The sequence below is a fragment of the Podarcis gaigeae genome (genome assembly GCF_964106915.1).
Source record: "Podarcis gaigeae genome assembly, chromosome: 4".
Taxonomy (NCBI): Eukaryota; Metazoa; Chordata; class Lepidosauria; order Squamata; family Lacertidae; genus Podarcis; species Podarcis gaigeae.
Genome location: NC_139677.1, coordinates 104,575,126 through 104,591,416, shown reverse-complemented (window position 1 = coordinate 104,591,416; position 16,291 = coordinate 104,575,126). Strand labels below are relative to the sequence as shown.

Below are 16,291 nucleotides of genomic sequence, written 5' to 3'. Positions count from 1 at the left end.
CCTTAAAAGAAAATATAATGAAAATGATCTATAGGTGGTACATGACCCCAGTCAAGCTAGCAAAGATATATCATCTGCCCAACAACAACTGTTGGAAATGTAATGAATGCGAAGGAACATTTTATCATCTTTGGTGGACCTGTCCTAGGATTAAGGCATACTGGGAAATGATCTATAATGAAATTAAGAAAATCCTTAAGTGGACTTTTGTAAAGAAACCAGAGGCCTTTCTCCTGGGTATGGTCGGCCAAACAATTCCAAAAAGAGATAGAACATTTTTTATGTATGCAACTACAGCAGCAAGAATACTCTTGGCGAAGTATTGGAAGACCAAAGAACTACCTACTCTGGAAGAATGGCAGACCAAGGTGATTGAATTCATGGGACTGGCAGAAATGACCGGCAGGATTCGTGATCAGAGGAGAGAGACGGTGGAGGAGGACTGGAAAAAATTTAAAACTTATCTTGAAAATTGTTGTAAAATTCCGCAATGATAGATGCCAGGGGATAGGATGTAGAGAATTACAGCTGTTAAAAATTAACTTTTAAGAAAAGTTCTTAAAGGATCTTAATTATAAAAAATTGGATAAAGAATTGCTAAAAAACTTTTTAAAATAAGGATGCAGTGAAGGGGAGGTCTGGGGAAGTCGCTTTGTGTTTTTATGTGTCGTGTTTTGTTTATGTTTCTTATGTTGTAAAATTAATAAAAATTACTTGGAAAAAAAAATAATAGGTCTACCATCAATTCTTAATTTATTACGGTAGCTCGTTCTTAAGATTAAGTTTTTCATTTCCAGTGAGTTAAAAATCACTAAACAATCCCCCAGGAATTTGTTAGTTTTAAAATGTTGAGGTCTTGTCATTCTAAATACATTCTCTATAGCAAGAGCCATCTCTTCTTCTTTTAAACCTAACCATTTAGAGAGTTCCTTAATCATTTTCCCTTTTATGTCCTCATTTCTTTCCTCACTTACCCTAAATTTTAAATGAAGCTGTTTTTGCCGCATATCTGCCATAGCTAAATTATCCCAGATCCTATCTTGTGATTTATTTAACTCTCTTAACTCTTCTTTCATCTTCACTGACTCTTTTTTCTGTTCTCTCATCTCTTTCTGCAATTTTTTATTAGATTCCTCAATTATTTTGGATTTTGCAGATAGTTCTTGAATCTTAGTTGAGAGTTCTCCGACTGCTCCTTCTATCTTTTTATCAATCATCTCCTGCACTTCTCCCAATTTACTTTCCATGTATAATTCATTTTGCTTAAATTCCTCCTTTATTTTTGCCCATAAATTATCTAAGTCTTTGATTTCTTCCTGGCGGGATTGCTTCCTTTCCCCTGGGGTCCCACCCACTTTCCTCCCTTCCTTTCCATCCTTCCCCATCATTACCAAGTCTCTCCCTTAACGGGCTCACAGTCTCCTTCCTCTTTTCCCCCTGAGACCCCCAGTCGTAAATAAAAATAAATAATAATAATAATAATTTATTATTTGTACCCCGCCCATCTGGCTGGGTTTCCCCAGCCACTCTGGGCGGCTTCTAACAGAGATGAAAGATACACTAAAATGTCACATATTAAAAACTTCCCTGAACAGGGCTGCCTTCAGATGTCTTCTGAATGTCAGGTAGTTGTTTATCGCTTTGACATCTGATGTGGGAGGGCATTCCACAGGGCGGGCGCCACTACCGAGAAGGCCCTCTGCCTGGTTCCCTGTAACTTGGCCTCTCGCAGTGAGGGAACCGCCAGAAGGCCCTCGGAGCTGGACCTCAGTGTCCGGGCAGAACGATGGGGGAGGAGACGCTCCTTCAGATATACTGGACCGAGGCCATTTAGGGCTTTAAAGGTCAGCACCAACACTTTGAATTGTGCTCGGAAACGTACTGGGAGCCAATGTAGGTCTTTCAAGACCGGTGTTATATGGTCTCGGCGGCCGCTCCCAGTCACCAGTCTAGCTGCTGCATTCTGGATTAGTTGTAGTTTCCGGGTCACCTTCAAAGGTAGCCCCACGTAGAGCGCATTGCAGTAGTCCAAGCGGGAGATAACCAGCGCATGTACCACTCTGGCGAGACAGTCTGCAGGCAGATAGGGTCTCAGCCTACGTACCAGATGGAGCTGGTAAAAGCGATTTTCAACTCAAGTTTAAACAATCCCTTCACTACAATACACAAGCACAATCCCAATACGCCAAAGAGCGGTAATCCCGTAATAGTCCCGAGGAGAAGTACAGGAGGAGAAGTATGGAATGACTTCACCCGGACCCCGGGTGTTCTCTCTCTCTTCGCTCTCACTACTTCTATTGTCTAGACCAGTCCTGGGCCGCGGAGGTGATGGAAATAATAGTCTGCAGCCTCCCCTTTGCAGCCTCTCTCCTAACATATTCCATCAGTTCCTCACCGCTTACAGCCTGTATTTCCTCAAACAGAGGACGTGGGGGGACCAGGAGGGCTGAGTGTAAGGCACGGAAAGCAGCGTAAACAGCGTAAACAACGCGGGTCAGATTAACTGTAAAAGTAAAAAGGTTCAGTTGGCATCCTTGTTATTGATTAAAATTTTGTGAATCCTTAAAGCCCCTTCGGCAATGTTATCGTGAGTTCTCAGTTCAAACTCAGTTCGTACTCAGTCAGACTAGCCAAGACTTCCTCATTCCTACGACTTCCAGTCTGCGCCATCTTAACTCCGCCACTGAGTGAACTCCAAAACATAATCCAAAAACATCCAGGCACCTCCCAGCTCCAAATCTAGGTTCACGCTTTAAAAGTGCACTTTAAAAGAGCGCTAAAAACACTGGGGGTCCCGTTCTTGTCTTAGGGAAGCTCGTCGCATTTCCCAGCTGAAGCTCGAGGCATCGCGCTGTGGAGTCGGTGCTTTCCCAAATCGCGCTCGCGGCCCTTCGTCCTCTCGCCCTGACGACCCAGAGAAACGGCACGGCCGCTTCCACGCTGCTGGGAACCTATCCCCCAAGGGTTCCCCCCTTGGGGTTTTTGGGGTGCGCTGAGCCCTTGCGTCTTCCCCAAGCCTCCACAGCGCCCAGAAAACCGGGAAGGGGCTCTCCGTGCTTCCTCGCTGTCCGCGACCGGAACCGGACGGTACTAGCACAACTTTAATTGCCACTCATCTTTTGTTGATATTAATTTTCCAGTATTTTGCTATTAACATCCTACCCGTTGTGGTTGTGTAAAGAAACACTCTTTTATTTTCATTTGGGATGCTTATCATTAGAATGTTAAATAGGAAAGCTTTGGTTTTCTTTAAAATAAATAGCATTTATTTTATTTTATTTTCCCTTTGGGGACATGTTCACATGTGGAATAAGGCTCCCTCGTTTTGTCTGCATCTCCAATGCTTACTGCTGATATTTATTTATTTTGACCGATTTGTTTGTTTGTTTTTAAATAATTTTTATTGAATGATTTTATGTTACAAAAAACATTACAACCATACTACCACAAAATATAATTGAGAAATAAAAATTACATACATCAATATTTTGTTTGCTATTTGTTATTTACTGTCTTATTTCCTCCCAAACATTCCATACAAAACACACTCCCGCAGAAACACAAAAAATACAATAAAATAAATAGTGATAATAATGAAAATAAATATTTTCCCCCTTTTATCTTACAAAATCTTTTCTTCAGTTTTGACTTCCTATCAAGTCCCCAGAAGAAAAGTCCTAAAGCCGTTTTGACTCTTTCAGTCGCCTCAAGTATTTCTCTACAAGGCCAAAGGAAATTTAGAAACCTCCCCATTGTCTCTGTCCTCACAAATCCTGCCTTAAGAGCACATTTAAGGTGTGAATAGGGTGAGCCTGTGACCTGGCTCAGGAATGAAGTATTATCATTACAAAAGAATGGCCAGCCTCCCCAGGTCATCCAGTCAAGTGACCATTAACAGGTAACCTGGCAGACAAGGTAAAAACAACACACTTCCACTGCGACCAGTGCTTTTCCCGTCATCTAGCAGAGTTTGCGAACAGCGATGTGGCCTGTGTGAAGAAAGCTCAGGCATGCAGAAAAGACTCCGTACGCAGCTTCTTTCTAATCTAAGAAGCTTTACTGTACAGCGGCAAGATAAATCAGCAGTCCGGGAGAAAGAGCTGACATGCTGTCTCTCCCCTTCAAAGCAAAACAGAAAGTAAAGTATTTCACATTACAAAGTGTACAAACCCTTCCCCTATGTGAACACACCCCCAGCGACAGGATATAACTTCCCGAGCTATTAACCCTATAAGCTCTGGGTCTCCTCACACCACCTTTTGTCCTGTATCGCTGGGGTGAATGTAAGCACTACCACTTACCCCAACCCTTCACAGAACTCCCCCTGTTTTTGGAAGCTCAAAGGTTTAGTGAACCCATCTGCCAGAATCTTCTGGCTTGGACAGTACTTCAGCTTCACTAAGCCTGTCTGAACACTCTGACATGCATTTTGGAAACGTATGTCCAAATGTTTGGTTCTGGACATAAACTGTCCAGACTCTGCTAACTTCAAACAGGGTTGATTGTCTTCCCAAATGGTGATGGGCAAGACACACTCTCCACAGATCTCTTGGACCAAACACTTTAGAACTCTAGTTCCCTACAAAGCTCCGACAACGCACTGAATTCAGCTTCTGGGTTTTTTTACAAATGTCAATTTGAACATTTTTTTTCAATTCATTATATATCATTTCCCACAATTTTTAAACTTCTCTACATTTCCACCACCTATGATAAAAAGTCTCTTCTTTTTCTTTACATTTCCATCATATGTTTGACTTGGTTTTATATATTTTTGCTTTCTGTACTGGTGTAATATACCATCTATACATTTTCCAACCACAGTGGTACCTCGGGTTAAGTACTTAATTCATTCCAGAGATCCGTTCTTAATCTGAAACTGTTCTTAACCTGAAGCACCACTTTAGCTAATGGGGTCTCTTGCTGCCGCCGCGCCGCCGAAGCATAATTTCTGTTCTGATCCTAAAGCAAAGTTCTTAACCTGAGGTACTATTTCTGGGTTAGTGGAGTCTGTACCCTGATGTGTATGCAACCTGAAGCGTATGTAAACTGAGGTACCACTGTAGTTTTCTTTCAAAAGATAACAGTCTGTAAATTTGAAATTTACTTTCCACAATTTTTCCCAGTCCTCAAATTGTATGTTATGTCCTATATCTTGTGCTCATTTGATCATGACCGATTCGACCTCATCTTTTGTTCCTCCATTCTAGCAAAAAATTTCCCTGTCCTCCCCAGTTGAACGACGTGGCCCAGGGAGAGAGGGAAAAATAGTGGAAGTGAATAGCTGGCTTCGCAAATGGTGTAAACAGGAACGGTTTGGATTCTTAGATCACGGACTGCAGTTTCTTGAAGATGGACTTCTGGCAAGCGATGGGCTGCACCTCACAACGGTTGGGAGGAATGTTTTTGCCAAAAATCTCAGAAATCTCATCAGGAGGGCTTTAAACTGACTAATGTGGGGGAGGGAGACAGTGCTCCTGAAGGTAGGAGTCTATCAATTGATGAAGATGATCATCCAAATGTCATAGACCAAATGGAGCAAACAGCACGCAGACCTAGTGGTGGGAGGAAAAAATCCTTAAATAAGAGACACAGGGGAATGATTAATGGACTTCAATGTCTGTACACTAATGCACAAAGCATGGGAAATAAACAAGATGAGCTTGAGCTCTTGGTACAGCAAACTAAATATGACATAATAGGCATCACTGAAACCTGGTGGGATAAGTCTCACGATTGGAATGTAATAATGGAGGGATACAATCTATTTCAGAGAAACAGACCAGACAAGAAAGGAGGAGGAGTGGCGTTATATGTCAGGGATGTGTATATCCAAGATTTAGAACCTCAAAGCCAAAGTGAGAGCATTTGGGTCAAAATTAAGGGAGAGAAGAATAACAGTGACCTCATTGTGGGAGTTTACTATAGATCCCCAAGCCAAACGGAGCACATAGATTATGCCTTCCTGGAACAGATGGCCAAGCATGCAAAAGGAAGGGAGAGAGTAGTAATGGGGGACTTCAATTACCCGAATATTTGCTGGATGTCAAACTCAGCCAAGAGCATAAGGTCAAACAGATTCCTCACTGGCCTTGCAGACAACTTCATTGTCCAGAAAGTGGGAGAAGCAACAAGAGGAACAGCCATTTTAGATCTGGTCCTAACCAATGTTGATGACCTGGTTAGTGGGGTAGAAGTGGAAGGATCATTAGGTGCGAGTGATCATGCTCTTCTGAAGTTTACTATACAGCGGAAAGGAGCAGCCAAGCATACTAGGACTCAATTTCTTTACTTTAAAAAAACCGACTTCATAAAACTTAGGGAAGTGCTGGGTGAGATACCATGGACAGTAATACTAAAAGGAAAGGGAGTTCATGATGGCTGGGAGTTTGTTAAGAGGGAGATAGTAAAAGCACAACTTCAGGCAATACCAATGAGACGGAAACATGGAAGGTGCCTAAAGAAGCCAGGGTGGCTATCTAAAGAACTTTTAACTGAGTTAAGATTAAAAAAGGATGTGTACAAAAAATGGAAAAGGGGGGGAAACCACCAAAGAGGAATTCAAACAAATAGCCAGCACGTGTAGACACAAAGTCAGAAAAGCTAAAGCACAGAATGAACTCAGGCTTGCTAGAGAGGTTAAAAGCAACAAAAAAGGCTTTTATGGGTATGTTCGTAGCAAAAGGAAGAACAAAGAAACAGTGGGGTCACTCAGAGGAGAAGATGGTGAAATGCAAACAGGGGACACAGAAAGGGCTGAACTCCTCAATGCCTTCTTTGCCTCAGTCTTCTCCGATAAAGAAAACAATGCCCGACTTGAAGAACTTGGAGCAAATGATTCAGCAGAGGAAACACAGCCCAGAATAACTAAGGAGATAGTATAAGAATACTTGGCTAGTCTAGATGTATTCAAGTCTCCAGGGCCAGATGAACTGCATCCAAGAGTATTAAAAGAACTGGCAGATGTGATCTCAGAACCACTGGCAGTCATCTTTGAGAATTCCTGGAGAACAGGCGAAGTCCCGGCAGACTTGAGGAGGGCAAATGTTGTCCCTATTTTCAAAAAGGGGGAAAGAGAGGACCCAAATAATTACTGCCCAGTCAGTCTGACATCAATACCAGGGAAGATTCTGGAGCAGATCATTAAGCAAACAGTCTGTGAGCACCTAGAAAGGAATACTGTGAACACCAATAGTCAGCATGGATTTCTGAAAAATAAGTCGTGTCAGACTAAACTGATCTCGTTTTTTGACAGAATTACAAGCCTGGTAGATGAAGGGAACGCAGTGGATGTAGCCTACCTTGATTTCAGCAAGGCATTTGACAAGGTGCCCCATGATATTCTTGTAAAGAAGCTGGTAAAATGCGGACTTGACTATGCTACCACTCAGTGGATTTGTAACTGGCTGACTGACTGAACCCAAAGGGTGCTCATCAATGGTTCCTCTTCATCCTGGAGAAGAGTGACTAGTGGGGTGCCACAGGGTTCTGTCTTGGGCCCGGTCTTATTCAACATCTTTATCAACGACTTGGATGATGAACTCAAGGGCATCCTGATCAAATTTGCAGATGACACCAAACTGGGAGGGGTGGCTAACACCCCAGAGGACAGGATCACACTTCAAAACAACCTTGACAGATTAGAGAACTGGGCCAAAACAAACAAGATGAATTTTAACAGGGAGAAATGTAAAGTATTGCACTTGGGCAAAAAAAATGAGAGGCACAAATACAAGATGGGTGACACCTGGCTTGAGAGCAGTACATGTGAAAAGGAACTAGGAGTCTTGGTTGACCACAAACTCGACATGAGCCAACAGTGTGACGCGGCAGCTAAAAAAGCCAATGCAATTCTGGGCTGCATCAATAGGAGTATAGCATCTAGATCAAGGGAAGTAATAGTGCCACTGTATTCTGCTCTGGTCAGACCTCACCTGGAGTACTGTGTCCAGTTCTGGGCACCACAGTTCAAGAAGGACACTGACAAACTGGAACGTGTCCAGAGGAGGGCAACCAAAATGGTCAAAGGCCTGGAAACGATGCCTTATGAGGAACGGCTAAGGGAGCTGAGCATGTTTAGCCTGGAGAAGAGGAGGTTAAGGGGTGATATGATAACCATGTTCAAATATATAAAAGGATGTCACATAGACGAGGAAGAAAGGTTGTTTTCTGCTGCTCCAGAGAAGCGGACACGGAGCAATGGATCCAAATTACAAGAAAGAAGATTCCACCTAAACATTAGGAAGAACTTCCTGACAGTAAGAGCTGTTCTACAGTGGAATTTGCTGCCAAGGAGTGTGGTGGAGTCTCCTTCTTTGGAGGTCTTTAAGCAGAGGCTTGACAACAATATGTCAGGAGTGCTCTGATGGTGTTTCCTGCTTGGCAGGGGGTTGGACTCGATGGCCCTTGTGGTCTCTTCCAACTCTATGATTCTATGAAAATACTATACACTTTCTTCAGCACCTGCACTTCTTCTATAATTTCCTGTTGAAATCTAGAAAACGTATAACTAAACCTTTTCTTATTATCTTCCTTGTACAGCTCATGTAATTGTCTGTAGTGTAACCAACTCTGCAAATGATCTTTTATTTCCTCATATTCTTTTAATTACCATTTCCCTTCAGCAAATCTATGTATGTAGGCCATGTCCCCTTTTTCTCTCTAACCTTTATGAATTCTCTGATGGGAAAACAGAGAGGAGCTTTCACTGAAGCTCTTTCCACATTCCACACACTCATAGGGTTTCTCCCCTGTATGAATTCTCTGATGCTTAGTGAGATGGGCACTCTGACTGAAGCTCTTTCCACATTCCATACACTGATAGGGTTTCTCCCCTGTATGAATTCTTTGATGGGAAGTGAGAGAGGACCTCTGATTGAAGCTCTTTCCACATTCCACACACTGATAGGGTTTCTCCCCTGTATGAATTCTCTGATGCTTAGTGAGATGGGCACTCTGACTGAAGCTCTTTCCACATTCCACACACTGATAGGGTTTCTCCCCTGTATGAATTCTTTGATGGGAAGTGAGAGAGGAGCTTTTCCTGAAGCTCTTTCCACATTCCACACACTGATAGCGTTTCTCCCCTGTATGAATTCTTTGATGGGAAGTGAGAGAGGACCTCTGATTGAAGCTCTTTCCACATTCCACACACTGATAGGATTTCTCCCCTGTATGAATTCTCTGATGCTTAGTGAGATTGGAGCTCTTCCTGAAGCTCTTTCCACATTTCACACACTGATAGGGTTTCTCCCCTGTATGAATTCTCTGATGCTTAGTGAGAAGGGCACTCTGACTGAAGCTCTTTCCACATTCAAAGCACTGATAGGGTTTCTCTCCTGTATGAATTCTCTGGTGCTTAGTGAGATGGGCACTCTGACTGAAGCTCTTTCCACATTCCACACACTGATAGGGTTTCTCCCCTGTATGAATTCTTTGATGGGAAGTGAGTGAGGAGCTCTTCCTGAAGTTCTTTCCACATTCCATGCACTGATATGGTTTCTCCCCTGTATGAATTCTTTGATGGGAAGTGAGAGAGGAGCTCTTCCTGAAGTTCTTTCCACATTCCACACACTGATAGGGTTTCTCCCCTGTATGAATGCTTTGATGGGAAGTGAGAGAGGAGCTCTTCCTGAAGCTCTTTCCACATTCAAAGCACTGAAAAGGTTTCTCCCCTGTATGAATTTTTTGATGGAAAGTGAGATTGGCGCTCTGCCTGAAGCTCTTTCCACATTCCACACACTGATAGGGTTTCTCCCCTGTATGAATTCTCTGATGCTTAGTGAGATGGGCATGCTGACTGAAGCTCTTTCCACATTCCACACATTGATAGGGTTTCTCCCCTGTATGAATTCTTTGATGGGAAGTGAGACTGTGTCTGTGAGTGAAGCTCTTTCCACATTCCACACACTGATAGGGTTTCTTCCCTGTATGAATTATTTGATGGGAAGTGAGACTGTGGCTGTGAGTGAAGCTCTTTCCACATTCCACACACTGATAGGGTTTCTCCCCTGTATGAATTCTTTGATGGGAAGTGAGAGAGGAGCTATGCGTGAAGCTCTTTCCACATTCCACACACTGATAGGGTTTCTCCCCTGTATGAATTCTTTGATGGGAAGTGAGAGAGGAGCTATGAGTTAAGCTTTTCCCACATTCCACACACTGATAAGGTTTCTCCCCTGTATGAGTTCTTTGATGGTAAGTGAGACTGTGGCTGTGACTAAAGCTCTTTCCACATTCAAAGCACTGAAAAGGTTTCTCCCCTGTATGAATTCTGTTATGGGAAGTGAGACTGTGGCTGTGAATGAAGCTCTTTCCACATTCAAAGCACTGAAAAGGTTTCTCCCCTGTATGAATTCTTTGATGGGAAGTGAGAGAGGAGCTCTGACTGAAGCTCTTTCCACATTCCATGCATTGATATAGTTTCTTTCCAAGGAGATTTTGTTGATGGGAAGTCGAATAGGAGCTCTGACTGAAAGTTTCCCCACACTCCAAATTTTTACATGGCTTCTCCTCTCTGGGTATTTTGTCGTTGTCACCTTTGTTCTCAATTTTCAATTCATCACCATCTGCAATGGAAACAAAAAGGGATTAGAGCCTCAGGAACAAATGGAGAAGATCTGAAGGGACTTGGGTGTGTTTTCATTACCTGTGTTGTTTGTTTATTATGAGATTCTGATGAGTTGTTGAATGTTGCTTTGTTATACAGTCGTGGTCAAAATTGTGGATGATTTCCGGAAAAAGTGTATTTCAGAGGTTTGATGGCTCAAAACACCACTTCTTTTGGAGTAATATCATAACATTATATATCAATGGAAAGATAATTTAATCAAGAATGTAATTCAACAAAGTTTGTTCAATTACCTGTATTTTATCAAACGTTATAGCCAATAACCAAAAAAGGAAACACAACTTGCTTAGGTTGACTTTTTTCAGTGTGTTATGTGATTGCTATCAAGTTGGTTGGTTTTTTGTGTTTTTCATTTAGTGAGGTTGTAAAACATAATAAAATTATAGAAATGGCACAAAGAGTTGACTGGTCACCCAGAAAGCGATGTAAGATTCTAATATTAAATGAACAAGGCTACAGTTATGAAGAAATTAGATGAAAGATTGGGGAAAACAAAACCAAAGCTGGCCTTTCTATATTTTTGAAGGGGTATAAGGAGACTCAGTCACTACAAAATCTGACTGGTAAAGGCAGGAAAAGGTGCACAAAGGCAAGTGACGATGGACGAGTGGAGAGACTGTCCCTACATGACAGAAGAAAATCTTCTGGGTGTATACAAGATGACATGGTGCAATGTAATGGGAAGCTGAGTGCAAGGACTGATCGAAATGTTAGAATTCTAAGGAAAAAGCCATTGTAATCTCTCAAGCAAAAGTTGAAAAGATTAAACCCATGTTAACTGGACAGCGGAACAATGGGACACTACCTTGCTTGGTAGTGATGGCATGAAATACGCAAGTTTCTTTAACTGGGCAAGAGGAGAAGAATCAGAGAAGATTTACATCCTACTTGCATTGCACCGACTGTGAAACACCCAGACAGTGTGATGATCTGGGGTTGTATGGCAGCAAAAGGTGTGGGCAGAATTTGCATCATTAATGGGAATGTTGAGCCCAAACTGAAGCGTTCCACAAGTGATCTTTCCCCAGATACTGAAGCATTTCTATATATATTTATACAAATCTTTTTTTTTTAAGTAATATTTATTAAGAGTTTAAAGATTACAAAGAAAGAAAAAAAGGAATTAAACAAATCAATATAATACAATACAAAAACAAAAACACTACATAAAACATTGAGTTAACAAAACAAAAACAATTAAAAACACATCCAATATTTCCAATCTTAACCTTCATTCACTTGTTTCATTGACTTCCTCACGCCTCCCTTTTTGTATTCCACTTCAATTAACTGTTTCAGCAATTCCTTCCCACCTTCCTCTGTTTTCTGTCCTGTAATTAATCTATTCTAACCTTGTTTCTTCCCTTTAATACATTAACAATCTATCTGTACCTAGTTCCTTATAACATTTCTGCCAAAGCCCTATAACTTCATTCAACCATTTTCCTAAATCTGATTAATTTTACAATATTTCTGTAAATAATCTTTAAATATTTTCCAATCTTCTTCCACTGACTCTTCTCCCTGGTCTCGGATTCTGCCAGTCATTTCCGCCAATTCCATACAGTCCATCAACTTCATCTGCCATTCTTCCCGGGTGGGTAAATCTTGTGTCTTCCAATACTTCGTGATGAGTATTCTTGCTGCTGTTGTTTCATACATAAAGAAAGTTCTGTCCTTCTTTGGCACCAATTGGCCGACCATGCCCAGGAGAAAGGCCTCTGGTTTCTTCAGAAAGGTATATTTAAATACCTTTTTCATTTCATTATAAATCATCTCCCAGAATGTCTTAATCCTTGGGCATGTCCACCAGAGGTGAAAGAATGTACCTTCAATCTTATTACATTTCCAACATTTATTTTCGGGCAAATGGTAAATTTTTGCAAGCTTGACTGGTGTCATGTACCACCTGTAAATCATTTTCATTAAATTCTCTCTTAGGGCATTACATACCTGTGGTCCATAATTGTTCCCAGTCAGCCATCATAATGTTATGTCCAACATCTTGTGCCCATTTAATCATAACTGATTTCACTATTTCATCCTGAGTGTTCCATTTCAACAACAAGTTCTACATTCTTGACAAATTCTTAATTTTGGGATCTAACAATTCTGTTTCCAATTTTGATTTTTCCACCTGGAAACCAACTTTTTTATCCAAATTATATGCCTCCATTATTTGATAATAATGGAGCCAATCTCGCACTTTGTTTTTTAATTTTTCAAAACTCTGCAGTTTTACTCTGTCTCCATCCTGTTCCAAAATTTCCCAATATTTCGGCCATTTGGCCTCCATATTGAGTTTTTTCTGTTCCTTCGCTTCCATTGGTGACAACCATCTTGGGGTTTTATTTTCTAGCAGATCCTTATATCTTGTCCAGACATTAAACAATGCTTTTCTAACAATATGGTTTATAAACGCTTTATGTGCTTTTACCTTATCATACCACAGATATGCATGCCAACCAAATACATTGTTGAAACCTTCTAAGTCCAACACATCAGTGTTTTCAAGAAGCAGCCATTCTCTCAGCCAGCAAAAAGCAGCTGATTCATAGTAAAGTTTAAAGTCTGGCAGGGCAAATCCACCTCTTTCCTTAGCATCAGTTAATATCTTAAATTTTATTCGAGGCTTCTTGCCCTGCCAGACAAATCTGGAAATATCTCTCTGCCACTTCTTGAATCAGTCCATCTTGTCTATAATTTGCAGAGTTTGAAACAAAAACAACATCCTTGGCAATACATTCATTTTTATCGCAGCAATTCGACCTAGCAATGATAACTTCAAATTTGACCATATTTCTAAGTCCTTTTTCACTTCAATACAACATTTTTCATAGTTATCCTTAAACAAGTTCACATTCTTAGCAGTCATGTTAACCCCTAAATATCTCACTTTCTTAATTAAAGTTAGTCCTGTTTCTTCCTGGAACTTTTCCCTCTCACTCACAGTTAGATTTTTCTCTAAAACCTTAGTTTTCAACTTGTTCAACTTAAAACCTGCTACCTGTCCAAATTCTTGAATCAGTTCCAGTACCCTTTTGGTACTAGATTCTGGCTCCTGAAAAGTCAATACTAGGTCATCAACAAATGCTTTCAGTTTGTACTGTTTAGCTCCCACTTGTATTCCTTTAACCAATTGGTCCTTTCTAATCATATTTAGCAAAACCTCCAGGACCAATATAAAAAGCAGTGGAGAGATTGGGCAACCTTGTCGTGTTCCTTTCTCAATCTTAAACTCTTCTGTAACTACATTGTTCACAATTAATTTTGCTTTTTGTTCTGAATAAATTGCACCTATACCATTTTCAAAACCTTGACCTACCCCCATCCCCTGTAAATTCTTCTTCATAAAACTCCAAGAAATATTATCGAAAGCTTTCTCCGCGTCCACAAATATCAAAACTGCCTTAGTATTAATATTCACTTGTAGTTTTTCTAAAATGTTGATTATGTTCCTCATATTGTCAGACAGATGTCTGCCTGGGAGAAAGCCAGCTTGATCTTTATGAATTTCTTCTACTAGCACCTTTTTTAATCTTTTAGCCAAAATATCTGCAAAAATTTTATAATCCACATTAAGCAGTGATATGGGGCGGTAGTTCTTAACCTGTGTCTTTTCAGTCTCTGTTTTTGGTATAAGTGTAATATAGGCTTCCTTCCACGACTCTGGTGCCCTTTTCCCTTCCAATATTTCATTACAGACTTGCTTCAATGGTTGTATTAGCCATTCTTTCAAAGATCTATAGTATCTTGAAGTCAAACCATCCGGTCCTGGAGATTTACCCAATTGCATGTTCTGTATGGCCCCTTATACTTCCTGATCCATTATTTTATAATTCAACATTAACTTATTTTCCTGAGAGATTTTCTGTAGACCATTTGTTTTCAAAAATCGATCAATATCCATTTCTTTCTGCTTCTCCTGTGTATAAAGTTGTTTAAAATACCTCTGGAAGCACTTCCTGATCTCCACTGGGTTCTGTATATTTTTTCCTTCCACTTCCAAATTCGTAATAGTATTAAGTTTTGTCTTTTTTTCATTTGCCAGGCCAACAATTTCCCACACTTATTTGCCGATTCAAATGTCTTTTGTCTCATCTGTTTAATCTTCCATTCTATCTCTTGATTCATCAATTTCATATATTGTACTTAATATAACTTTATCTCTTAGAATCTCCTGTGATTTTGGTTTTGCTCTCAGTTTCTTCTCTCCTTCCTTTATTTTCTCCAGAATTTTATCCTTTTTCTCATTTTGTCTTCCCTTCTTGATTGCATTCTGTTGTATCAAAAATCCTCTCATAACTGCTTTACTTGGGTCCCAGATTACTCTTTTTTCCGCTGTAGTGTTCATATTTATCTCAAAATAGTCTCTCAAGGTTTTTTGGGCCTTCTTGGTCACTTCTTCATTCCTAAATAAAGTATCATTCATCCTCCATCTAAAGGAACCTATTGGCGTCAATTTCATTTCCATCTTCACAGGATTATGGTCAGAACAAGTTTTGGGGCATATCTCCACCTTGCTAGTCTTCGGAGCCAGACCTCTAGTTATCCAAATTTGGTCAATTCTTGTCCATGTCATTTTAGCTTCAGAAAAAAAAGTTCCCTCTCTTCCCAAAGGATTCTTCATTCTCCAAATATCAACTAAATCCAAATTTTCAGTCATGTCAAAAAAAGTTTTTGGTAGTCTACCATCTTTGGTGACTACCTGTCTCTGTGCCTTATCCATCTTTGTAGACACCACTCCATTCATGTCTCCCATCAAAATCATATTATAATCCATATAGTCCATTAGAGTCTCATGTAACTTCTTAAAAAAATCCGATTTTCCTTCATTTGGTGCATAGATACCTACTATCAAAAATTTCTCTCCTTGTGATTGAATTTCAATTGCAACAAATCTTCCTTGTTCATCTTTAAACATAAATTTCGGTGATAGGCTCTCCTTTGCATAAAGTACTACTCTTTTTTTTAACTTTATCCGATGAAATAAATTCATGACCCAATCTTTTATTGCTCAATATCTTCCCATGTAGCCTTATCACATGCGTTTCTTGTAGACAAATCAAGTCCAATTGTTCTTTTTTCAATAAATGAAAGACTCTGCCTTTTTTCCGGGGAGTTCAGTCCATTAACATTCCAACTCAATATTTGCAACGCCATGGTGTAGTTACTCTGATTTTCCTCCAACTGCACCCAATGCTTGCTCTTCTTCTGTTGGTGGTGTTGGTGTCACATTCACTGGGGGATCCAGTCCAAAGGAAAATGTTGATATAGCCAATATTCCCTTATTTGATGATCTTCTGTCCAATGCTCTTTGCTCTAGTCCTCTGGTGGTCTTCTATCCAATGTTTCTGACTCTTTCCCAAGTCCCTTCTGGATATCTTCTTCGTATTTATCCAAAAACCTTACTTTATCTTCTACTGATCTTATTTTTATCTTCCTTCCTTTGAAACTGAAAGATAGACCTTGGGGAAATTCCCACCTGAAGTTAATTTTATTCCTTCTCAGCAGGTCGACCAAATCTCTATAGTTAGACCTAAGATCCAAAAGATATTTCGGGACGTCTTTAAAAATTTCCACTCTTGATTGTTTTACTTCCAAAGTCTTCTCTCTTTCCGAACTAGAGTGATCAAGCAGTCTCTTATTCTACTCTTTTCT

The 16,291-nt window shown here is 40.4% G+C and overlaps 1 protein-coding gene across 2 annotated transcripts in view; it reads right to left on the bottom strand.

Annotated features, from left to right (window-relative positions):
* Positions 1-3,219: 3,219 nt before the first annotated feature.
* LOC310843256 (uncharacterized protein) overlaps positions 3,220-16,291 on the bottom strand; it is a 33,458-nt gene continuing 20,386 nt past the window's right edge. Inside the window, exons 3-4 of one of the 2 annotated variants that reach the window (XR_014563570.1) lie at positions 8,424-10,568; positions 3,220-5,199 (exon numbers count right to left, since the gene is read on the bottom strand). Coding sequence is in view for 1 of the 2 variants with exons in the window: in XM_083736290.1 (XP_083592416.1) it covers positions 8,662-10,568 (1,907 nt within the window). In the remaining variant the exon portion in view is untranslated. Of the gene's footprint in view, positions 5,200-7,192; positions 10,569-16,291 lie in introns of those variants that run through there. The other variant, XM_083736290.1, reaches the window with a different exon arrangement.